The 24,866-nt window shown below is 43.9% G+C and overlaps 1 protein-coding gene across 3 annotated transcripts in view; it reads right to left on the bottom strand.

The window, feature by feature from the left end:
• Positions 1 to 521: 521 nt before the first annotated feature.
• The window catches only part of zap70 (zeta chain of T cell receptor associated protein kinase 70), a 93,088-nt gene continuing 68,743 nt past the window's right edge, over positions 522 to 24,866 (bottom strand). For all 3 annotated transcript variants that reach the window (XM_067968238.1, XM_067968236.1, XM_067968235.1), the window contains 5 exons: positions 24,212 to 24,418; positions 18,287 to 18,479; positions 14,938 to 15,078; positions 9,170 to 9,282; positions 522 to 1,690 (listed from right to left, as the gene is read on the bottom strand). In XM_067968238.1, the coding sequence (XP_067824339.1) occupies positions 1,603 to 1,690; positions 9,170 to 9,282; positions 14,938 to 15,078; positions 18,287 to 18,479; positions 24,212 to 24,418 (742 nt within the window). In that variant the 3' untranslated portion in view covers positions 522 to 1,602. The remainder of the gene's footprint in view (positions 1,691 to 9,169; positions 9,283 to 14,937; positions 15,079 to 18,286; positions 18,480 to 24,211; positions 24,419 to 24,866) is intronic.

Genomic DNA, 24,866 nt, shown 5'->3' with positions numbered 1-24,866 from the left:
CTACAACTTCCATTTTTCTCTTTAAGAGCTGCTGCCTTGTCAGATTTTATGCTCCCTTGACAAGTGAGCTGTGGGCCAAGGTCCCTGAACAAGCTTCTCCTGTATCTTTAGTCTATTTAAAATATGAAGGGCTTATACCATGAAATTCAGCATGGCTAGCCCCCTGAGTTACTGGCACAGGTGTGCCTGCAGATTAGACTGGTACCGCTCTGCCTTTTCTGTCTCCCAAAATAAACGGTCATAACTTTAACACAAGAGTTTTGCACTTCCAACTAGGAAACCTAAGTCTAAATCCCATTCTTTAAGGACATCCCCCCAGACTGTAAGCTAGTTGGTTTTATTTGGGGAAATATGTAATAGGGAGGAAATCTCTTCCTGCATTCCTAGCTTGATCTCTTAGAGTTGACCAAGAAGTGGTTTTATCAGTATTCATAATGTAGTCCAGATGTTGGCTTGTTCTGTTTGTCCCTCCACACTGTGATTGAGAGTCAGAACCCATTTTGAGGAAATAAAGAAAAATGTGTGAGCAAACTCCATGTGGATTTTATTGTATATACTGCATAGTTATGAAGAATTGTCTCTACTATTAGGACAGTATTTTGCAATAAGTTTTCTGGCAGATATGTCCTGCTGAATTTATTTTTTACTCCCAGGGCTGAATCCCTTTGTTAAGGATTTGATAACTATTTCTTTCCTTCATTGCCTCCCAGCAGTCCACGCTATTGACCCAAGCCAACTCTCTGGCCTCCACCTATAGCATTTTGCAATCAGCCAGTTGAAGGGAGGGGCTTCTGAAGTACAAGTTAAAATGGAATCCCTGGAGGCTTTCCCTCCTTCTACTAAGTGTTGTGCCTAATAATCTGGTCCAATTTAACAATTTACTATCTGGTGGCAGCCCATGATTCAGAGTTGGCATTTACACAACAGTCTGTTCGCCTCTCGTATCAGATCAATTTTCCCAAAAGGCTATCATCATTCTTTGTGACAAGAATTGTTTGAGAGGATGCTCTTTTGATGGGTTGACAGTTCAAATTCACAATTTTCTTTTCAAAGAATTTTGTACTCCTTTAATTTAGTTCTGAGTGGAAAATATTGTGGATAGAAGTTAGGAACATTTCATCATGAGACACTGCATACAATTTTGTAACAAGGCAATTGTAACTTTGATCTTGTACATCATACATTTGTAATATATATTTGTATCATTCCTAATTTAACATAATATAACATTGTAAAATAAATTTACTGGCACAGAGCATTTCAGTTTTCATTTTTTTTTTAATTGGTATTTTACACCACTGCTATGAGACAGCCAGATGAACTTCCTGAATAGCAATAATATCAAAAACAAGTCACAATGACTGATTTTTATGATTTCTGTTTGATAAACAAGGTAAGATTACATTAGCTATTTAAAAAGTAAATCAATTTTTTTCAAAGTTAGGTTATATGATTAACAAAAAGTATGCAAAAAAATCCCAAGTTTATAGTTGCTGTAAGCTTTCATAAATCCTGACTACAAGAACTCTCAAGGATAGCAGACAATTGACTTATAAATGTAACTTCAACACTTTCTGGTACAATATAATCCTGGGTATTTTGTCAAACTGTTGCTGGCTTCTGTGTTATCTGATAGTAGTAGTTACGCATTTTGCTCTCAACTTGTTCAAATCCAGGCCGATCATCGCACCTGTAAAAGAAAACATAATGGAACATATAGTTGATTTTCCAGTCAGGATACAATGGTGGCATACTCTGATGTGCACATGGATATCACATTAGCTGTGCATCATGGGGGGAACAGATCCAAACTGGAGGATGTCCCAGAAATTCCAAACCTTTAAAGAGGTCACACTGGACCTGATTGGCTACAAGAGCATAGAGGGCATAACAAGGGCCTCCACCAAGCTCAGGGCTAGTACTTCAGCACACATTTCTTGTGGAGTCCATCAAGTATAGCACAAGCCTAAGTTGAAAACTCCCACAGTCTGGATCCTATTTCAAGCACTGTGAACAGCCATGGTCTATCTGCAAACAATTTTACACTGTGCCTAAACTGCATGACGCAATTGACCCGTAATGTCATCTCCCCCTCCTCACTCACTGATTCAGTCAGTCAGTCACCCACTCAAGTGCTCATAGACATACATTCAAGCACTGAGTAATTCATTGTGCACATGTTAGGTAGAGGAAGTGGTGGTAGCAGTGAAGCAGCAGGAACCCGTTGACCAGGGGGCCAGCATGTTTCCTTTCTTAGGAGTATTGCCTAGGGATTTGGACATCACAGTGGGGTCTGCTTATAAAAGGTTATCACTGTCTAAGAAGGTTCATTTATATGAGTTGCTGTTCAAAGCTACCCTTCAAGGTCTGTCTAGGAATATGGAGGTGTCCACTAGTCACATCTGTATAGCTAGTGCAAGAACTCTTCTCTGGCCTGCAGTCTACCATGTAGTGCATAGTAACTCCAAGGGCATCTGGAGTGAGAGTCCTCTATGGCACAGATCCTAAGCATGGTTGGAGTATCCCTCATGAAAGTGCAGACTGCAGCCCTGGAAGCCTTGGGCTCCAATCTACAAAAAGTCCCCTTGTCTGGCTTCAACATGCGAGGGGATCGGATTAAAAGAAACCAGAGGCAGGAATTCACAGATTTTATTGCTCCACGCAGGTCTGCTCCCACACTAAAACTAAGGGAGGGCCCAGCAGCATTGGCATAGCTGGAGACAGCATTGGTGAGGCTGCAGCTGCCTCTCAAGGTAACACAACTAGTCCATCCAGCCTCAGACTGTGCTTTGCATGAGATATTGCGGCAGAAATTGCTTGGAAAAGAATGGTGAGCTCAACAGTGTTGTTAGCCATAAGAACATAAGAAATAGGAGCAGGAGTATGCCATACGGCCCCTCGAGCCTGCTCCACCATTCAATCAGATCATGGCTGATCTTCGATCTCAACTCCACTTTCCTGCCTGACCCCCATATCCCTTGATTCCCCTAGAGTCCAAAAATGTATCTATCTCAGCCTTGAATATATTCAACGACTCAGCATGCATAGCCCTCTGGGGTAGAGAATTCCAAAGATTCACAACCCTCTGAGTGAAGAAATGCCTCATCTCAGTCTTAAATGGCCGACCCCTTATCCTGCGACTACGCCCTCTAGTTCTAGACTCACCAGCCAAGGGAAACAACCTCTCAAACTCTACCCTGTCAAGCCCCCTCAGAATGTTTCAATTAGATCACCTCTCATTCTTCTAAACTCCAGAGAATATAGGCCCTTTCTACTCATCCTTTCATCATAGTACAACCCTCTCATCCCAGGAATCAATCTAGTGAACCTTCGTTGCACTGCCTCTAAGGCAAGTATATCCTTCCTTAGATAAGGAGACCAAAACTGTCCTCACAGCTTGCTTTCCCACCTAGTTTTGTATCGTCAGCAAACTTGGATATATTACACCCGGTTCCTTCATCTAAGTCATTAATATAGATTGTAAATAGCTGAGGCCCAAGCACTGATCCTTGCAGCACCCGACTGGATGAAATGAAGGAGCAAGTTCCAGCGTTCGTATATGTGCAGTGGAACGAGGAAATCCGAAACTTGCTCCTCTTGGTTTTCTGGGGATATGACAGCTTCGAATTAAAGATATATCACTGGCTGCAATCAGTGAAATCATTGAAAAACGGCAACTTGCTCATCTGCCCAGCTGGAAGATAACTAATATCGCCACAAAACAAGTAGGCTTAAAAATACCAGGTCTAAACTAAGTTTTAACAGCGCGGTAAGTCTTAATGACTGCCAAACAACTAAAAATTAACTTTTAAATATGTGGAGTCTCATTACTCCTTATTCTAATAGTTTTTGGTCATTTAAAAAAAAATTAATTCAAAAATTTTTTTTTAAATGCTTTTTTTTACTTTTCCCTTCTGTCTCTTTCATTTAATTTGATTATTTCTTACCCTCACTTTTTTCACTGTCTATAGCTGTTTTTACAAATTATTTTAATGTTGTACCGTTCACTTCCTGGATTTAATGGTCGAGGGGAGAGATCGATCTTCTCGTTTCTCCCATTGGGTCTAGCTTTACTTGAACTAACACTGGATTCTTCTCTGCTTCCTATTTGAGGAATTGCACTCAATAAAGACTGCGGTAAGTTAGTGGGTTAGTATAAATCTATGGAGTGGCGAGCACTGTTGGTTCGCTGCTTGGAGCAATTTCTGGACCAATGGCAGCAGTGATAATTCTGCAGCAATATCCTATTCGTCAATATCTGCATCTTGCTCTGGCTAAAACAGGCATTATGCCCCTTACATATGGAAATGAGGGGCCTAATGTCTGATTGAGGACCCGTCCACCAATTTGGGCAGCGTGGAGCAGACTAGGCAGTAGGTCTGCTCCGCTAAGGATTCTTTAGCGGTTGCCACAAAAGGTCAGTTTAAATTGTTTTTTTTAATCTGTTGCTGTGGAGCCAGGTGGAGTATGAGTGCTCTTTCGATGCAACGGTATCCTGGTCATCCCCTACTGTTGCCGCTTCACACCCTCCTCACGGGACTTACCTTCGGGCAAGCGGCCCAAAATTCATCTATTTGAAATGAGTGAACTGCCTGTGAAGGCACAACAGGCACCGGCTACTCACCCAAATTACATTAACGAGGCCTGAGGCCCAATTCCTGGCCGACCTCGCGCTTCCTGGTTGGGATGGGCGCCATGCACGGTGCCCATTTCAGGCCTGAAAACAGGACTATAGCAATTTCATCCCTAATAATGTGTCTTGTCCTCATTGCCTGGAGCAGGTAAATGTGGAATTTACTTTCTAGTTTTGCTTTGCCATTGCCACAAACCACAGAGGGGGCAATCACATGAAAATACTTGCTGAACTTAGCAGCTGAGGCAAAACCTTCCCAAGGAAGATTGAACAGCACAATTACTTTCCAAAATGAGAATTCACCATTGAATGCCTCTGGGGACATGTTATGAGTAACAGTGCTGTTCCATATCTCTGACAACTCCTAACAAAAAAAATTAAAACTCTCTTGTCAGTCTCTCTTGCACAGATAATGACAACATCGACTGAAAAAGCATTAGTCGTTCTGGAATTTGTGCAATTCCTTTCTGTTGTTTATGTTCAATAAAGACTTTGACAGTCAGAAGGTAAATAAACAACAGTATTTGTGAACCTTTTCCCTGCAGAGGAAGCAGAGGATTCCAGTAGCTTCCGCACCTCATATAACAGGCCAAGAGCCTCAAATATAAATTCCAGTTTTGTCTATGGATTTTTGAGGATTCACTAATGTTTTCAAGGGGTTTTTTTGCGGTCAAACTCTGATTTCTGTAAAAGGTGCATTAAAATACTCTATGCATTTTGAATAGTGATTTCTGGTAAATACAAATTGAACCATCTCAGCTGTTGGAAAGCTGCATTTCATGTGGATTTCTTCACAAACATCCCTGCAGTCTGTTTTCACCTTCCAAAAAGCCTGGCACAGATGATGATCATAAAATTAAAGCATCACGTCTATTGCCTGAGAAATACTCCAGTGTTGGTATCAGGAGAAGAGTGAAATTAAATGTACATACCTTTGTACATATTTCTACTGGGTCTATGATGCATGTCACAAACCACAGCACCTTGAGGAAAGGTCTATTCAAACCACTGTAAACAACAATTCCCTTTTTGTACATGGTCTTTCATTGTGGCAAAGCTACATGGTACACTTTTAGTGGCAGCCAAAAATAGCACCGTAGACATGTTGAAAGGTGTGCTCACAACAAGCACCATCACCAGAAATAACATGCCGCAATGCAGCATAAACACTGCAAGGAGAGATAAAGGCTACCCACGTGGATCGTTTCATGAGTGCTCTGTCAATTTCTAACATCTAGAACACGTTAACATCTAGGGTGGCAGTCCTGCCTGTATATTAAGTGACCCTCTCGACCCAGAAAAATGGGTTAGGATCACGGCGGGGTTGGAGGGGCTCGAGGAAGGCTGCAACACTGCTACTCTTCTCCAAAGAAGAAAAATGCTGCCCATTGTATCAGCACTCTGTCACTGTTCAGGGGTTCTAAAAGGAGACAGCAGTCATGGTGGCAATGGTTTACCAGCAACCATCCACCTAGTCAGTGTTGCCTTTCAAATCGTATGGGACTGCCACACAATGAAAGCATCATGGCAGTGAAGGCAGGTCTCAGATAGGTGTGGTCTGGTCTGTAAACATGGCTTCTGGGGTTGTGACAGGGTGCAGACAAAATGCCTCAGGTATCATTGTACCTGAATTTGTTTTCACCTCGTAAACTTGTCCAGCTTCTCTAGAACACCTAAAGAGAGTTCTGTCCTCACCATGTTGTTTGCTGCAAGTTGGATTGCTGTAGCAAATAATCATATTGTAGAGAAATTTAGGGCCAGAATTTACTGTAGCAGGGCATCTAATGGCATCTGTCGTTAGTGGGACTGCCTCTGCACCCCTTCAGCTCACAACATTTTTGCCCACTAAGTTGCTGAAAGGAAAGCGCGAGCTGATAACTTCGCAGCATCTGGGACCTGAGTGAACAGGCCAACCAACTGTGTATCTACTTGACCAATCAGATTGATGATTTGGGAAATAAACAGAGGAAGGACGGAGAAGGAACTATAAATTAGAGTGGGTGAAATCAGGTACAGAAAGAGAAGTAAATAGAGGGAAAGAAAGATTGGATTAAGAGAGGGAGATAAAAAAGATAGAAAGGAAAAGTAAAAAAAATGTATTTAAAATTTGACATTTTAAAAATCTACGGCTAATGGCACTCACCGTTATTTATGCATAAATAGTACAGCAACTTCAGGTGAGGGGCAGATGCATGGTTAAATGCAAATATCCAATAGTTGCTGTTCGAGTTGCACTGCTCCGCTGTTAGCTTCACGAGAACGGCATCTTGCTGTCTGCCTCGCCATTGACATGCATTGAATGTCGTGAAGTTGCTGTATTTGCGCGGTAGATACAAACTAAACCCGCCGCAGATATTTAGGGCTAGTAATTAGTAGCTTAATTATTCTTTTAACAACATGATCATTGTTAATTACTGCCAATCAACCTCCCTGGCACTGAAAATGAACTATTACAAGTGTGGAGTCTCATTCCTTCAGGTTTTGAATATCCTTTCTCTCTCTCTCTCTCTCTCTCTCTTAATCCAATCTTTCTTCTCCTCTCTTTATTTCTCTCTCTATACTTGATTTGACATTGAATTCATCCCCTTTAATTCACCCTCCTTCTCAGTCCTTCCGCTGTTTATTTCCCAATCCTTAAATCTCGATGGTTAAGGAGATGCCCTGTTGGTTGCCCTGTTCACTCAGATCCCAGATGCCCTGTTTCCCTCATTGCACCATTATCAGCTTGCACTTTCAGAAACTTTGTGGGCAAAAATCTTCTGAGCTGAAGGGTTGCAGGGGCAAGTCTAGCAAACGGCAGACGTCATTAAATGCTCTGCGACAGCAAATTCTGGCCCATGACAATTTCAAGCCTCTGAGGCTTCACTGAGCCTACAGCATAAACTCCCCCACAACCCACAGGCCTGCAGACCTAAGTTTACAATTAATTCTGGCCTCTAGTGCCAGTGTGCTACAAGAGGTAGGACACAGCTCGACACCTGCATATTCCTACATAGTCTCCCTCAGCTCTCCACAGCTAAACAAAAATGGGCTGAAGCCCTGCTGTCAGACCTCTACCAATGGTGCCAAATGTGTGTAAAACAAATCCAGGGTCACCCTGAGGGAAAGCACTTGGCCTCCACATAGTGCACCTCCATAATGGCATGATTGAAATCATTCCTATTGATCATTCCTACAGAATCATAAAACATGACCAGAAGGCAGATGAAGAAAATAGGTTAGGTGGAATGTATCAGTGATCACATTAGAAATAAATAGGGCTGAGCTGTTGATTGCTAATAACACAAATGTAGAAAAGAAAATGGGAATATTTCAGTTCATAAATGGAAAAACAACAGTTGAATATTTTAAAGAAGCACATTTAACATTTTTCTGCTTACATTTAGCCCACATTATATAATTGGTATGAATAGCCAAAGCAGTTAAATATTGTAATTATTAGAAATTGTGTAGTTTCATAATTGAACTCCTGTAGATAACGGTATCAAGCAGTGCAACAGAGGCACAGAGAAACCAATTTCAGTACTAACTAATATTTTGTATTGTATTTAGACAAACACAAGAATATTAGATAGTTATGCAAATTATACCACAAGGTTATAAATTTGGATATAAAATTTAACATATTTCATTGGAACATTTTTGTGAAAACTTGGTAAAAGTATCACAAGCTTAGTAATTTTGCCACAACAAAACCACTGCTAAAAATAATTATCAAGAGACACTTATTGCTAAGTGCAGCACTGCCATGTGGTTCTGCATAGCATTTAGCCACACATTAGAGGTCTGACACATTCCACACCAACCTACTCCATTGTCACACATTTACTAACACCTCATTTGGAAATAAAACATTGAAAAAGTCTAACTGTGATCTTGTATGTGAGAACAGAAATAATTGCTTGTATAGGAATATAAGATATTTTTTTGAAAAGCTAGATCAGGTCCTGAAAAGGATTTGGATGTCGTAGTGAGCTGTATAGGTTGAATCGATAGCCTTTTCTCATTTTCTCCATTCTTATTTTCTGACACGATTATGGTCGAGTTCAAAGTCTAAGAGAAACATTGATAACTTTGGGCTTCATGAAAAACATACTCACCACTACCTCAAATGTCTGCTGACATCATAGTTCCCAAGGCTCCAATTTCTAGTCAAATCAATAAGAAATTGGAATCTCTGGACACTTTTATTGGTATAAGGAGTGCAGCATTGGTTCCATTTGTGAGTAACATGAACAGGAGGCTGTGCAAACTTATTTGCAACTTATGTACCTCCTATACTGGGCATAAAAAGAGATTTGTTGCTGACATCTCTGTCCAGTGAAATCAAGATGGCTTTCTGTTATACGCCAATAGAAGTGGTGCAAAAGATAATTAGATAGTGATGTGTTTCGTATATCTTCATGTTTATAGTCTGAATTCAGATATAAAGAGTACCTTGCTGATTAAAGATTGAATATTGGATGCGGGTGATTCATACATTTTACAAACTATCATCCACTGAAGATGAATATCTATGAATCCATTTGAACTTACTTGTAAGTCCAGCACTCTTGCATCAGTTCATGCATTTCATCTGGACACTCAGGAGGACGTTCCAATCGACCTCCTTGCTCAATAAAAGTAACAACTTCTGGGCCTTTCATTTTCTGTAAAGCAGAATAGATTCACTTTTATTACCTGCAGAGATGACTTAAAAGCTTGGAACCTGATGTAGTTGTGCAAATAGGAGATTAACGGTGTATTGCAGATGGTTTTCAGGATTAGGCCTGCTTGACCATTTACTCCCCCCAATATTCCTGATTCTGAAGATATATAATTCATGCGAGCTCCCGCCCACGCAGTTGGCTGACCAATGGGTAAGCAGTTGAGGAACATTTAAATGTCTACAGCAGCCATTTAAACAGTTTTATTTTCACCTGGGAGGGCAGGGCAGGGCAGCGGTTTCACTGAAAAAGTGGCTGAAAGTTAAGACTACTTGTTCACGCAGCACCTAATTTGATGATGTAGTCTGGAGCTGTAGGAAAGGAACTGTCCCATATGGGACAGAAGGGCAAACTCCACAACAAAGACTCATATAGCAAGTCTGGCCGGAGATAGCACCCAGGGTGAATGCTGTCTGCACAATCCAGAGAACCTGGATCCGATCAGAAACAAAATGGCAGGCCTGAAGAAAGTTGCTAATGTAGGATTTCTGCGCCAAGTAATAGGTACACATGCCAGAAAGTGTTCCCTCATAAAGTGTAACTCATTTACTGATGCCCTATCCAAACTATTTGTACAAACTTATCCTGCGCAGTTCAGCCAGCAGACAGTTAAAGAGATAAAGTGGAGTAGGAAGTCTGTGACCTTCAAGGCTCACCTGATGGATGGAAATGGTTTTTTCCAGTCCTGTATAGACATTTGTTCTTAAGGATATTGGGATCTATGGGATGGAAGGAGGCTAGTACAGGGGAGAACTAAAAAAGGAAATAAGAGAGGCGAAGAGAGTGAATGAGAATAGATTAGCGGTTATCATAAAAGTGAACCCAAAAATCTTTTATAAATACATAAATAGTAAAAGGGCAGTCAAAGGAAGGGTGGGGGCAATTAGAGACCAAAAAGAGATCTTCTTGTGGAAGCAGATGGCATGGCTGAGGTACTAAATGGGTATTTTGCATCTGTCTTCACTAGAGAAGGGGATGCTGCCAATGTCACAGTAAAGGAGGAGGTAGTAGTGAAATTGAATAGGATAAAAATAGATAAAGAGGAGGTACGTAAAAGGTTGGCAGTGCTCAAAGTAGAAAAGTCACCCGGTCCAGATGAGATGCATCCTAGGTTGCTGAGGGAAATAAGGGTGGAAATTGCAGAGGTTCTGGCCACAATCTTCCAATCCCCCTTAAATATGGGAGTGATGCCAGAGGACTGGAGGATTGCAAATGTTACACCCCTCTTCAGAAAAGGGGAGAGGGATAAACCTGACAACTACAGGCCAGTCAGCCTAACGTCGGCGGTGGGGAAACTTTTACAGAATTAATCTGGGACAAAATTAATTGGCACATGGTAAAATATGGGTTAATAAATGAAAGCCAGCATGGATATGTTAAAGGAAAATCGTGTTTGACTAACTTGATTTAGTTCTTTGATGAAGTAATGGAGAGGGTTGATGAGGGTAGTGCAGTTCATGTTGTGTATATGGACTTTCAAAAGGTGTTTGATAAAATACCACATAATGGGCTTGTTCGCAAAATGGAAGCCCATGGGATTAAAGGGGCAGTTGCTGCGTGGACACGAAATTGGCTAAGAGATAGAAAGCAGAAAGTAGTGGTGAACGGTTGTTTTTCAGACTGAAGTGTGTAGTGGTGTCCCCCAGGGGTCGGTGTTGGGACCGCTGCTCTTTTTGATAAATATTAATGGATATACAGGGCATAATTTCAAAGTTTGCAGATGACACAGAGCTCAGAAATGTAGTAAACAGTGAGGAGGATAATAACAGACTACAGGAGGACATAGACAGATTGGTGAAATGGGCAGATACATTGCAGATGAAATTTAACCCAGAGAATTGTGAAGTGATTCATTTTGGTAGGAAGAATGAGGAGAGGCAATATATACTAAATGATACAATTTTAAAGGTGGTGCAGGAACTGAGAGACCTGGGGGTATACGTACACAAGTCTTTGAAGGTGCAGGAAAAGTTGAGAAGGCTGTTAAAAAGGCATATGGGATCCTAGGCTTTATAAATAGAGGCATAGGGCCCGACATTAGGAGGGAGGCGGATTGCCAGCGGGGGGTCGACTGGGCGCGTGGGTAACCTGCCCAGTAAAATTGATAGGTTCCCCACGTGATCGTAAATAAATTGAAGCCACTTACCTTGGCTTCCGGATTTCACAGTGGAAAGCTGCGCAGCGGGCGGACTGCACACCCACATCATAGGCTGTCAGCTGGAGGAGCCTTATTTAAAGGGGCAGTCCTCCACTGACTGCTGCTGCAGAAAGGAGGCAAAATTACAGCAGGGAGCAGCCGAGGGGGAAGGCTGCTCCCAGGTTTAATGATGCCTCACTCCAGGTCCTACTGAATGGGGTGAGGAGGAGGGGGAAGGACAGAGATCTTCTCCCCGGCAGACGGAAGGGAGTGGCTTGCCTCTGCCACCACAAAGGCCTGGCTCGAGGTGGCAGAGAAGGTCACCAGCACCACCAACATATCATGTACCTGCATACAGTGCAGGAGGCACTTCAATGACCTAAGTAGGTCAGCCGAAGTGAGTACACCTACTCATTCCCCTACACTCCATCTGCCACATCACCGCCCCCACCTCACTGCCAACACTACTCTATCACATCACCCCTCATACCCACTCAAAGCTCATCTTCATCTTACCTGCACTTACTCACCGCGCCAGTACTCATCCCACCACTACCACTCAACCCAATCCTCATACAATCTCATGGCTCTATCTCATGCATCTCTTTCACAGTCAGCTTCACCCAATCTGCCACTACCTGTGCTGCAGCCACAGGGCATGCATCACGTATGTGTAGTAGGAAGCGTGAGGCAAACGTGTTGTGAGCATGAAGGGGATGCACAAGGGTGTTTGAGGGTTTGTCATGGTTTTTGCTTATATTTGATTTCTGATCAACTCACATTACATATTACATTGTCACCACTACTGCCACGTTTTGGCCATTCTTGACTGGCTTGTGCAATAATGCCCTTTCATGAGGTTCTCCATGAACACCCTTGATGCCACCCATTGGGTCATCCTACAGTGGGTGTATGTGTACTTGCACGACTACTTTGTGCAGCTGCCTGTTGCGCAGCACTGTGTTGTGTAGCTTCACGTGGCGGAGGTGGACGGCATGCCTGACAAGGCTGGTGATGTTGCTCGTCCTCCAATGGAGTGATGAATGCAGCAATGGACCCCCCACCCCCATCCTGATGGTGTGAGTGTGAGGGGGTCCACAAAGTAGGTAAATGTGTTTGGACAGCAGAGTTTAAGGTATGATTTAATAATTTGGGGAGTGTGGAGACAACGGTGTGGCAGGCAAAACTTTGTCTGAGGTGACAGAGTGCCCTGCTGCAATGAATGAGGGTTTACCCCACACCTGTTAAATGGGCCTTTGCAGCTGCCAATGGCTGCTGGCTGCAACACGTCGATTTAAACAGGGAGTGTTTCCCCCAGCATGGGAAACACGCTCTGGGTAGTTCAAAATCCAAATCCTCCTAAAATCTCCATATAATGAGGTCTGTAAATAACCTCAAGTACCCAGATAATGATCTTAAGTGGGATCCTGCCGGCTTTGATTGCCAGTGGGAGTCCCGCAAGCGGGGGCTGTGCGCGCACTGATTCGTGTCATTGGGGAACCCGGAAGTGGGCGGGTTGGAGCCGGGCTCCGGACCCGCTCTGGGAATCCCCAATTTTAGGAGCCCCCCCACCACGAACGCACCCGCTCGGCCATCCAAAAATTGACCCCATAGAGTACAAAAGCAAGGAAGCCATGTTAAACCTTTATAAAAGACTGGTTAGGCCCCAGCTGGAGTAATCATAGTATCACAGTAGGTACAGCACAAGTGGAAGCCATTCTGCTCATTGTGCCTGTGCTGGCTGTTTGAAAGAGCTGTCCAATATTGTGTCCAATTCTGGGCACCACACTTTAGGAAGGATGTCAAGGCTTTAGAGATGGTGCAGAGGAGATGTACTGGAATGGTACCAGAGATGAAAGACTTCAGTTAAGTGGAGAGACTGGAGAATCTGGGGTTGTTCTCCTTAGAGCAGAGAAGGTTAAGGGGAGATTTGATAAAAAGTGTTCAAAATCATTAAGGGTTTTGATAGAGTAAATAAGGAGAAACTGTTTCCAGTGGCAGAAGGGTCAGTAACCAGAGGACACAGATTTAAGGTAATTGGCAAAAGAACAAGAGGCGACATGAGGAAAAAAATTTACGCAGCGAGTTGTTATATTCTGGAATGCACTGCGTGAAAGGGAGGTGGAAGCAGATTCAATAGAGACTTTCAAAAGGGAATTGGATAAGTACTTGAAATGGAAAAATTTACAGGGCTATGGAGAAAGAGCAGGGGAGTGGGACTAATTGGATAGCTCTTTCAAAGAGCCGGCACAGGCGCGATGAGCCGAATGGCCTCCATCTGTGCTGTATCATTCTATGATTCTAAATGCATCTAATGATGCATCATGTATAGCCATCATCTTCTGGTGCTTGCTTGGTTGCCTTAGGGAGTCAGGGAAAAATTTCCAAGAGATTTTGTTTTCTGAAATTGGCCACAATTTTCATTATACTCTGTTTCTTTCTGCCTCCCACATAACTGGTGAGGGTGGTGTACGTGGCTGCCCCATCTAATGGATAGGGAAACAGTTATCCCCAGAAGGAGGAATACCTGAACAGTCCACACTACAAATGAAATTGGATGAAGAGACATACATAGTGAGGGGGTACGAAAGTCAGAAAAATAAGCTTTTTTTTTACAAAGCTACAAAAATTATAAATAAATTCAGCATAAATTAATATATAATTAATTATAATCACCTCCAATCTGAAATAGTAATTTGAAATGACCGGGTAATGTGCACAAAATAGTTTAAATTTCTCAGTGATTTGCCCATACCATGGTCATTCTGTGCCATACTTTAACAATCTCTGCAAAGGATAAACAGCAATGATAAAAGCTGCCCTGATAGTTCAGAAGGTAAATGCACTGCATGGTGTGTTAATGAGCCACACAGATCAGGAAAGTCCCTGAGTTGATCCATCAGCCTTATTGTCTTAGCAGAACTCAGCCAGGGAAACAGTGAAGCCACAACAGTTCGCTTTAGCATCGTTGATGAGATTGTTACATGTGAAGAATGATTACTATCAGCTGACCACTGCTGATAAAGTGTATATGTTTGGACATAAGATAAATGCTCAGCTCCTGCAGCTTTCTGGCACTTGCTGTTCAAGTTCACAGGTGGAAAATGGCCAATTAGGAAAGGCACTGGAAGGCTGCTGCCACCTGTAAAACCATACCCCAGCGTAAGTAACTGCTCTCGGAAAAGGAGGGGTGAAGATCAGAGGAAAATTGGAATAAAACTGTTACATTGTGATCTCAGTGTTCGAAATAGATTTCCATGATCCCAGAATTAAAATTAGATTATTACTTTCTAGTTACTGATTTAAAAAAAAAATCTGTCTGAGTTTGCCAGAATTGCACTAATCTTGAGAAGTTGTTCGTGGGAAAGATGTTCAATTGCTCTGAAGATTGGATTCAAACACGGCCTGAGGTGAAGAAAAGTGGTTATGACCGCCACCGCCCAAACATGACATGACCTTACCTTATATGGCTTTTGTCCGAAAGTAAATGCTTCCCACATGGTGACACCGAAGCTCCAGACATCAGCCTTGCTAGAAAATTTCCGGAAATTTATACACTCTGGTGCATACCACTTCACTGGCCATTTCCCAGCAGTTCGAGCCTAAGACCAAAACAACAGTAAAACTCTTGCTAAAAAATTATTTAACAAATGCTCCATCGATAGCACAGTGCTTGGTGTGATGCTAAGCTACGTAGGCCAGGAATGTTCCATCTTCAATTAGGGTGAGATGGTGATGGATATGGGGGTGAAATTGGGCAGTGAGGCCTACCACTGCTTCACCACATGAATTTCGTTTGTCCCGCCCCTCTCATGATTGGCACTGGCTGCTTCTTCCCTGTTCATCGCAGGCAAAGGATGTTGGGGCAGGGCATAGGCTCCCAGCCCATTTCCCACCCATCCACCTTGTTCCCTGCACTCTCCAGGACAGCCAGGTAAACCATGGTGATAGGCCTGGGGTAGCCCAAAGTCTTGAATCTATGATTCTGTAGAGTTTTTGGGACCCTGTGGTCCCTTTAAATGTTCTTCAGGCCTCTTCTGAAGCTACAGCAGTGGCCCTGCTGCAGCACCTTCTGTATCTTCCTGGGGCCCAATGTTGGGCTCCCACTAGGTGGAAATTCCTTTAGGGGTGAGGTCGGAAAAATCCAGCCCTCACTGCCTGGCAATTCCCATTAAAGAACAGCCACCCAGTACGCAGGACAGCAAGCAACTAAGGAACTGTATCATAGCATGAGTCAAAGCCTTCAGGAGCATAGAAGAGAAAATCAAAGCAAAGAAACCTGAAAGAAATTATATACCATGTATATGATTTAACTTAGCTTTAATTGCATAGCAAAAGAAAATATGGCACAATAAATGGGTTTTCCTTATATAAGATAAATTTACAATGATAATGTGCCCCAGCAACAAAAATATCTGTATCGAGAAACGTGTGGTTATAATAATCACCCACACAGATAACAAATTCAATTCCTGGCCTGTGCTGGGGTAGCTGATCTCTGGCAATACAGGACCCACAGTTGGCTTAAGTATCCCTAGGCTAGGAAGGTGAAAAATAAATTAGAATTCCCACTCCTGATCACTACGCACAAGCTTTATCAGTCTTTAGCAGCAGGTAGGAGGAGATAGCTTAAATGATGAAGTCATCACATGATAACATTGTACCTTCATAGCTGTTTGCTTGTTCCCTTCTCTGCTTGAACCCAAACTGCAAGAGACCACATTTACACATATTTGCAGTTCTAAAGTTAGTGATTAGGTGCCGGATGTTGCAGTTCTGTGTCTGAAGTTGGATGTGATCTACTATTTACACACCATCTTTAGCATAGCGGCGAAGTAGAACATGCTTGTGTGCAAATGCAAATTTAATAGATTCAACCACAATGCGTTGGTGGTCTTGGGAGATTCTCCCATGCTTATAAGATGAAGCAGATATATTTACATCTGAATTGTGAGTAGTTAGACTTTCAGATACAAATTAAATTTTAATTTAAATGTTGTTAATTTCAAGAACAGTACTTGGGTATAAACATTAATAAACAGGTAATTTTATGACTCATCCCAGAGAGTTTATGCTTCTATTTGAAACCTAATTTATTCAAATTCAGGTTGCATTTTATTGCTTTGTTATTGTTATATGGGCTTAATTCACATGACATCTACTTTACATTTCCAGGTAAATTTTGAAGCAGTAAGAACATTTGCAATTGCCCCAAATGTGCAGTCCTCTTCCCCGTTATCCCAGGAACACTTTGATGTATTTTCACTTTTGATTTGAAATGATGATGGTACATACATGTCATGGGAGAATGTAAACTGCCTCCTTAAATCCCCATTCCCACCTCCTCCATCCTCATCTCCTACACCAAGCATGAGGAGCTCATGGACTTATTTGTTTCCCCAATTAAGACCATCCATTCAACTGCCTCAGCTGCCAGTTCCCTCTCCTTTGCTTCCTGCACCTAGCCACTCTTCCCAGCTCTATGCTTGCCTCTCCCACAACCTCTGTTTGAATTCTTCCAATCTGTTTTCCACCCCAATCTCAGCCCTGAGGCCACCTTGATTGCAACGGTGGCACATTAGTTCTTCTTGTCCTCCTTAGTCTCTACACAACATTCAACATGATTGACTAAGCCATCTGCCGAGGCTGCTTCTCTTCCACAGTTCAGCTGCATAAGACCGCTCTCGCATGGTCCCACTCTTACCTGTCCCAACACAGACAGAGCATTGCCAACAATTCTTCTCCTCCTATTGACACTTAGTCACCTCCAGAGTTCTCCAAGGATCCATCCTGTCCCAAAACTAAGTTCCACTTATTCAACACCTTACTGGCCTACACTGGCTCCTTGTCCCTCATACGTTTAAAATTCTTGTCCAGATCTATAAATCCCTCCATGGCCTTGGGCTACCCTATCTCTGCAACCTCCTCCAGCCTTACATCACCTCCCATACATTCTAACTCTAGCCTTCTGTGCACGTCTCCGCCATCAGTAATAGAACCTGCAGCTACCATGGATATACTCTCTGATACTCCTTCCCTAAACCACACTGCCTCTCTGCTTCTCTCTTTACTTTAAAAGCCTCCTGAATACGTAGCTGTTTGACGAAGCTTTCAATCACTTTTTTTTAACTCCCCCACAAAGGCTCAACATCTGTTCTTCCCTTCACTATAAAGTGCCTTGGGGCATTTTTCTTCATTAATGGCATTATATAAATGCAAGTTGTTGTCACACCAGGGAGCAGAAAATTGGCCAGAGCTCTCACTCTTTATCACAATCCAGTGACCCTAGCTTGTGTGGATGTGTGCACGTGGCAGATGAGAATATAATTTGGCTCAGCTACGATACCCTTACAGTAGAATGGTGCCAACACTCACCACCAGGTTCACATATGAATAATGGCCTTATGGACATTTAGACAACAGTGCCTAAGGAACTATAACCCAGAAAAGAATCAAAGACTTTGGGAGAGGAGTGGAGAAAATTGGTGAAAAAAAGCCTTTGTCTCACCAGTGATGGCCTTCATCTTAGGAAATATCAAATTAGTGAGCAAACTACATACATAACATAAGTACATATCAAACCATCCTCAGTTAAAAGGGTACAATGCCCACGTAATTACCCATTTGATTTTTGTACATATTCACACATTGGGGCCCATTATATACCCTGGATATTTGCTAGCAACTATGTAGGGATCCCAATATTGCACTGGTGATATTTTCCAAGTTAAATTCTACAGCATACTATCTGATTATCAACTCCAGATTTTCAGTGAATATTTTAACTGGGCTTGTCATGAGAAGGTTTACCTTGTAGTAGCTGTCGTCAGCACCTATTGCTTTGGACAATCCAAAATCACTAATCTTGGCATAATGCTGATTGACCAGCAGGACATTTCTGGCAGCAAGATCCCTGTGCACAAAATTATTTTCCTCCAGGTACCTCATTCCTATAGAAACTTGGTGGAGTAATTCAACAACGTTGTCTACGGAAATCTGATCTCTGGTGAGAAAATATATTAGGAAAGGTGTATTTTTAGATAATCTGCTAGAGATGTTTTCTGCCAATAATAAATACTTGAAATGTACCTTAGGCTAAACAATATTTTGTTATTATTTCTTTTCTTTAAATTATGATAAAAAATTGAGAACAGAACTATATACAAAAAACGAACATGTATTGTAAAGTCATGTAAAGACATAGTCAAAGTAAAGACATCTAGAAAATGTACAGGAATATACCAATGGTCTTTCATTGTAAAACTTGCTCTGCAAAAAACTGTCTCTGGCAATTGCTTCAAGTACTAAAGGTTTCCAAGTCGATGAATAAGCTATGTTGATCTGTGTTTTGTCGTTATATAGCATGATAGATTGGCCTAACATCGGAGCGGGAGACATCGGACATCGGAGCAGGGTGCAAAGCTGGGTTCATTTAGTGTTTTCACTTCCGTCTATGGTTTGTTATTTAATTTATTTAGTTTCTTGTTCCCTGATCCGGCCCTTTACGTCTGGTTTCACCAGGCGTGAATCAGAAGCGGTAGGCAAGCCACCCAGGTAAGTTAAAAGTTGTTACAATTACTTATTCTGTCACAGGTAAAGTGCCTTAAATACCTCAATGAGGTACATTTGGCTCTTTGATTGTCATAAAGCCGACGGGACTTCCGTTTTTGGGTCGCCCGCGTGCACACAGGTGGGTCCCTGGGAAACTCGGATGTCGGCGGGTTGGAGCCGGCTTCAGAACCCAAATGGGATTTCAGTGATTTTTGGAGCCCCCCCCCTCCCCCAATGCACCCGCAATTGCCTCCTAAAATCACCCCCTTGATCTAGCTTTAAGGCTGAAGATACAAAAATAGTGTGATAGTTTAACAAAAAAGAGAGCACCAAGTAAAACTGAGATGCATAACTGATGAAACAAAAGGGCAAGTCAGATAGAATCATAGAAAGTTACAGCACAGAAGGAGGCCATTTGGCCCATCGTGTCCATGCCGGCTGAAAAAAAGCTATCCAGCTTAATCCCACTTTCCAGCACTTGGTCCGTAGCCCTGTAGGTTACAACGCTTCAAGTGCTCATCCAAGTACTTTTTAAATGAGTTGAGGGTTTCTGCCTCTACCAACCTTTCAGGCAGTGAGTTCCAGACCCCCACCACCCTCTGGGTGAAAACATTTCGCCACAGCTCCCCTCTAATCCTTCTACCAATTACTTTAAATCTATGCCCCCTTGTCACTGACCCCTCTGCTAAGGAAAATAGGTCCTCCCTATCCATTCTATCTAGTCCCATCATAATTTTATATACTTCAATTAAATCTCCCCTCAGCCTCCTTTGTTCCAAAGAAAACAACCCCAGCCTATCCAATCTTTTCTCATAGCTAAAATTCTCCAGCCCTGGCAACATACTCGTAAATCTCCTCTGTACCCTCTCTAGTGTAATCACATCTTTCCTGTAATGTGGTGACCAGAACTGTACACAGTACTTAAGCTGTGGCCTAACCAATATTTTATACAGTTCTAGCATAACCACCCTGCTCTTATAGTCTATGCCTCGGCTAATAAAGGAAAGTATCCCATATGCCTTTTTTATCACCTTATCTACTTGTCCTGCTACCTTCAAGGATCTGTGGACATGCACTCCAAGGTCCCTTTGTTCCTCTACACCTCTCAGTATCCTCCCATTTATTGTGTACTCCCTTGCCTTGTTTGCCATCCCCAAATGCATTACCTCACATTTCTCTGGATTGAATTGCATTTGCCACTTTTCTGCCCACCTGACCAGTCCATTGATATCTTCCTGCAGTCTACAGCTTTTCTCCTCACTATCAACCACACGGCCAATTTTTGTATCATCTGCAAACTTCTTGATCAAGCCCCCCACATTCAAGTCCGAATCATTAATATAAGCCACAAAAAGCAAGGGACGTAGTACTGAGCCTTGCGGGATCCCACTGGAAACAGCCTTCCAGTTGCAAAAATCCCAGTCAACCATTCCCCTTTGCTTCCTGCCACTGAGCCAATTTTGGATCCAGCTATCCACTTTCCGTTGGCTTTTACTTTTTTGACCAGTCTGCCATGTGGGACCTTGTCAAAAGCCTTGCTAAAATCCATGTACACTACATCAAATGTGTTACCCTCATCGACCCTCCATGTTACCTGCTCTAAAATGCATGTGCAGATCTACTCATTTGTGGTTTCATTTTCAGTAAACCACTGAAATTGACTCATTTGTTAGTTTTACTACATGAATTGAGAGTTGTTTTACTATTCGGTGTCAACCGTGATATAAGTTTAGGATGGTACTCAGAAACACTCATCTCTATGAAAAGTGCCTTTCCAAAATACCTGGCCATACTCCAGTACTACAAGATATTGGCCACCCAATTCTGGTGCATGGGAGGAGGTTGAGGGAAAGTACTCTCAGACTGGTTATAAATGGCTGCTTTCATTATATAAAAAAAGGTGCTGTAGAAGTTTTGAATTTTTTAAGCAAAATATATTCAAAGCTGTAAGTTTTTGAAACTTGTACTTCTTCCAACCTAGCATACTGTTTCACTGCTCATGATGTGGTCTCCTGTACATTGGGGAGACCAAACGAAGGTTGGATGAAAGCTTTGCTAGGAAACTCCGCAGTACTCAAGGCACGGTTGATGTTTTTACCAGGCAGTCTAACTCATTCAAATAAGCATAAGCGGTATTTAGAATCAAGTGGGCAGAACATCGACTCCCAGTGACAAGTCTACACCTCTTGGTCACAATAATGAGCTTGGCCGTCTGGTAAAACACCAAGAATTTTAACTTGGAAGAACAGGTGGGTTGAGAGCGGGGGCGGGCAGTAAAAGTTTTAAAAATCTAAAACCCGCCCCCAACCCACCTGTTTTAACCGAGCTGGGACGAGGGGCGGGCGACCAACCCCCTCTTAGGAGGCGGGTCAGTCACTAAAAGCTTTCAAGGAGGCTGCAAGCCTCCATTTTTACAGCTTTTTTGTTTTTAACTCCTGGAGGCCGGGATTCCCGGGCCTTCTTCACGCCACGTGAGGGGAGGCGAGAAGGCCCAAAACAGCAGGTAAGTGCCTTTATAGCACTGTTTAGGGGCCAGGAGGAACAGGAGTGCTTCCCCCAGGCTCAACAAGCCAACCTGCAGCGAACCCCCCCCCACCCCGCCCCACGATCTCCGACCACCCCCCCCACGATTTCCGACCCCCTCATGATCTCTGAATCCCCACCCATGGGGCCCGATTTTAGCACCCGCTACCGGGTGCGTTCTCGGCGGGGGGGCCCCGAAAATCCCGAAATCCAGGTGCGGGACCGGATCGCGCCTCAATCCCGCCCACTTCCGGGTTCCCCGATGACGCGCCGGCGTGCGCGCGCAGCCCCCGCTGGTGGGAATCCCGCAGGCAATTAAAGCCAGCGGGATGCCACTTGAAAGTATTTACTTTGCTTGTTCAGGTCATTAACCTGATTAAGGGACTGTGTGTGATTTTGGATAAACATGGGACTGTTTCACACACTGGGGGAAACATTCCCAGTTGAAATGGACGTGTTGCAGCCGTCAGCCTGTGACAGCTGCAAAGGTCCATTTGACAGGTGGGGGGAGGGAGACCCTCAGCCATTGCAGGAGGCCGCTCTGTCACTTGGGACAAAGTTTGGCCTCCACCACCCTCCTCCTGATGGTCGAAGTCACCAACCTGCACACTTACCCCGGGGTCCGGAGACATGTACCTACCTTGCGGACCCCCATCTTGCGGATGGGGGCCGCCGTAGCTGCAGTCATGACCTCCTCGGAGGGTGAACAGCATCACCAGCCTCGCCATCCACGCCGTTCACCTCTGACACGTGGAGCTCCACAACAGAGTACTGTGACACATCCACCTGTACAGCAGGAGGGAGGGCTACCACAGAGAGAGATGCGTCGCAGAGGGCACTACCCTCGCCACACGTTCCACAGACCGAGGCTCAGCCTCCTGGACCTCTCTGAGCAGCAGTGCACACGGAGGCTCAGAGTCAGTCGACATGTAGCCGTGGACATCTGCAGCCTCTTTCATGCCGAGCTGCTTCTGGCTGGCCCGTGCACCATCTTCCTACCTGTCGCTGTCAAAGTCACCACTGCCCTCCCGAACTTCCGCTCCACAGCCTTCCAGGCCGCAACCGGGGACATCCCCGATGTCTCTCAGTCGTCTGCGCAGAAGAGCCCTGCAAATACACCTCCACCCACTCTGCAGTGACACACTGGGTGGCATCAGTGGTGGGTCCTCATAGGGATACCCAGGAAAGGGCATTATTGCACAAACCGGACAGGATTCGCGATGACATGGCAGTAGTGGTGCCAATATAATGTGTGATGTGAGTTGTTCTTTAATTCAATATAAGTAATAACCATGACAAACCCTCAAACACCCTTGTGCATCCCCTTCATGCTCACGACACGTTTGTCTTACGCTGCCTACTGCACATATGTGATGCATGCCCTGTGGCTGCAGCACAGGTGGTGGCAGGTTGAGTGAGGCTGGCCGTGAGAGAGATGCACGAGAGGGTGAGTATGGGATAGAGCCATGAGATTGTATGAGGATTGGGTTGCGTGGTAGTGGCGGGGTGAGTACTCGCGAGGTGAGTAGGTGCAGGTAAGATGAGGATGAGGTTTGAGTGGGTATGAGGGGTGATGTGACAGAGTAGTGTTGACAGTGCCGAAGGAGATGTGGGGTGGGGGCAGTGTTGTGGCAGACGGAGTGTAGGGGAAAGACTACGTGTTCTCACTGTGGCTGACCTACTGAGGTCATTGGAGCGCCTCCTGCACTGTATGCAGGTGGGCGATATGTTGGTGGCGCTGGTGACCTCCTCTGCCACCTCGAGCCAGGCCTTCTTGGTGCCAGAGGCAGGCCACTTCCTCCCGCCCGCCGGGGGGAAGATCTCTGTCCTCCCCCTCCTCCTCACCCCATCTAATGATACCTGGGGTGAGGCATCATTAAACTGGGAGCAGCCTTCCCCCTGGGCTGCTCCATGCTGTAATTTTTGCTGTTTGTGGCAGCATCTGTCAGTGGAGGACTACCCCTTTAAATAGAGCTCCTCCAGCTGACAGATCTTACTGCGCATGCGCAGCCTGCCCGACGCGCAGATCAGCAGCGGGGAACCCGGAGGAGCAGGTAAGTGGATCCAATTAGTGTGTTGCCTGCTACGATCGCGCGGGCAACCCACTAATTTCACCGGGCGCGCCCACCCGCCGAGAACCCGCACCCCTGGTAAAATCGGGCCCATGATCTCTGACCCTCCCACGATCTCCAACCTCCCCGATGACTCCTGATCCCCAATGACCCCGAAAACCCCCAACCACTCCTGACCTCGACCCCCTCAATGACCCCCCCGACCCCACCATGACCCCAATGACTCCCGACCCTGTCCGTGTGTCAGAATCGTGAGGACGTCCAGGAAAACCGTACTGCCAGGTTTCCCGTCAGGAATTCCCAACCCCACCACCCCCACAACCCTGCAGTTTTCCCAGCTCCATGTTAAAATTTAGGCCCAAGTGTCCCACATGGACAAGCAGTGGGAAGCTTATACATGCCTGTTAAACTTCAACAGTATCCTTACATTACACTTGGAGGAGATTTTTAGCATTGACTCTTGCCAACTTGTACCTGTGCTCTCCATTCTTAGATAAGTAGGATGTGTTTCAATGGGAGAATGTGTACTTATAACCAAGAACATATGATTTGCTCAAATTCTCAGCAAATCACATTACAGGATACTCACTTCTTGCTGGACAGAAATTTGTTGAGTGGACCTCCAGAAGCCATCTCCATCACTAGCATCAGATGTTCTGCTTGACACACTCCTATCATTCGCACAATGTAGGGATTGTCCAGTTTCTGCATAAATTCTGCTTCTTTCATCAGTTCCTCCTTTAATGATTTTTCATTATCATTTTTCAGCACTTTGATAGCGACATCGATCTGCTGCCTGGATAAAAAATAAATACTAAGTAAGAGTTGTCTCATCTCATGATTATGTACATGTATATATCAATTCTCTATCTTTTAGTGTCTCAGTCAGCCACTTTTGATTTTTTTTCTTTCAACTATATTGACTTCCTTAATTTGTCTTTCCTAATAAGTTTTCTTGTTTATTTTCTATTGGTCCATTGAATTTCTACCTTGTACTATTTTCATTCCACTTTCACTTTTCTGTTGTCACAATTTACTTCATTCCTACATTGATCTGCTGTTATGCTGGTTTATTCAACACTCTTTCACCTCTTTGATAATTTATTTTTCTGCCCATTTTTCCATCCGTCTTGAAGGCCGTGACAGATGCTTTGAATGGTCACACTGCATGCTGGGTTTACTCACTGAACCTCAGGGTACTTTTGAAGAGTTATATTATGAAATTTGTTACTTCTGCACGTGAA

Source organism: Heptranchias perlo, chromosome 29, assembly GCF_035084215.1.
Source record: "Heptranchias perlo isolate sHepPer1 chromosome 29, sHepPer1.hap1, whole genome shotgun sequence".
NCBI classification, from domain to species: domain Eukaryota; kingdom Metazoa; phylum Chordata; class Chondrichthyes; order Hexanchiformes; family Hexanchidae; genus Heptranchias; species Heptranchias perlo.
This window is presented reverse-complemented; position numbering and strand designations above follow the sequence as displayed.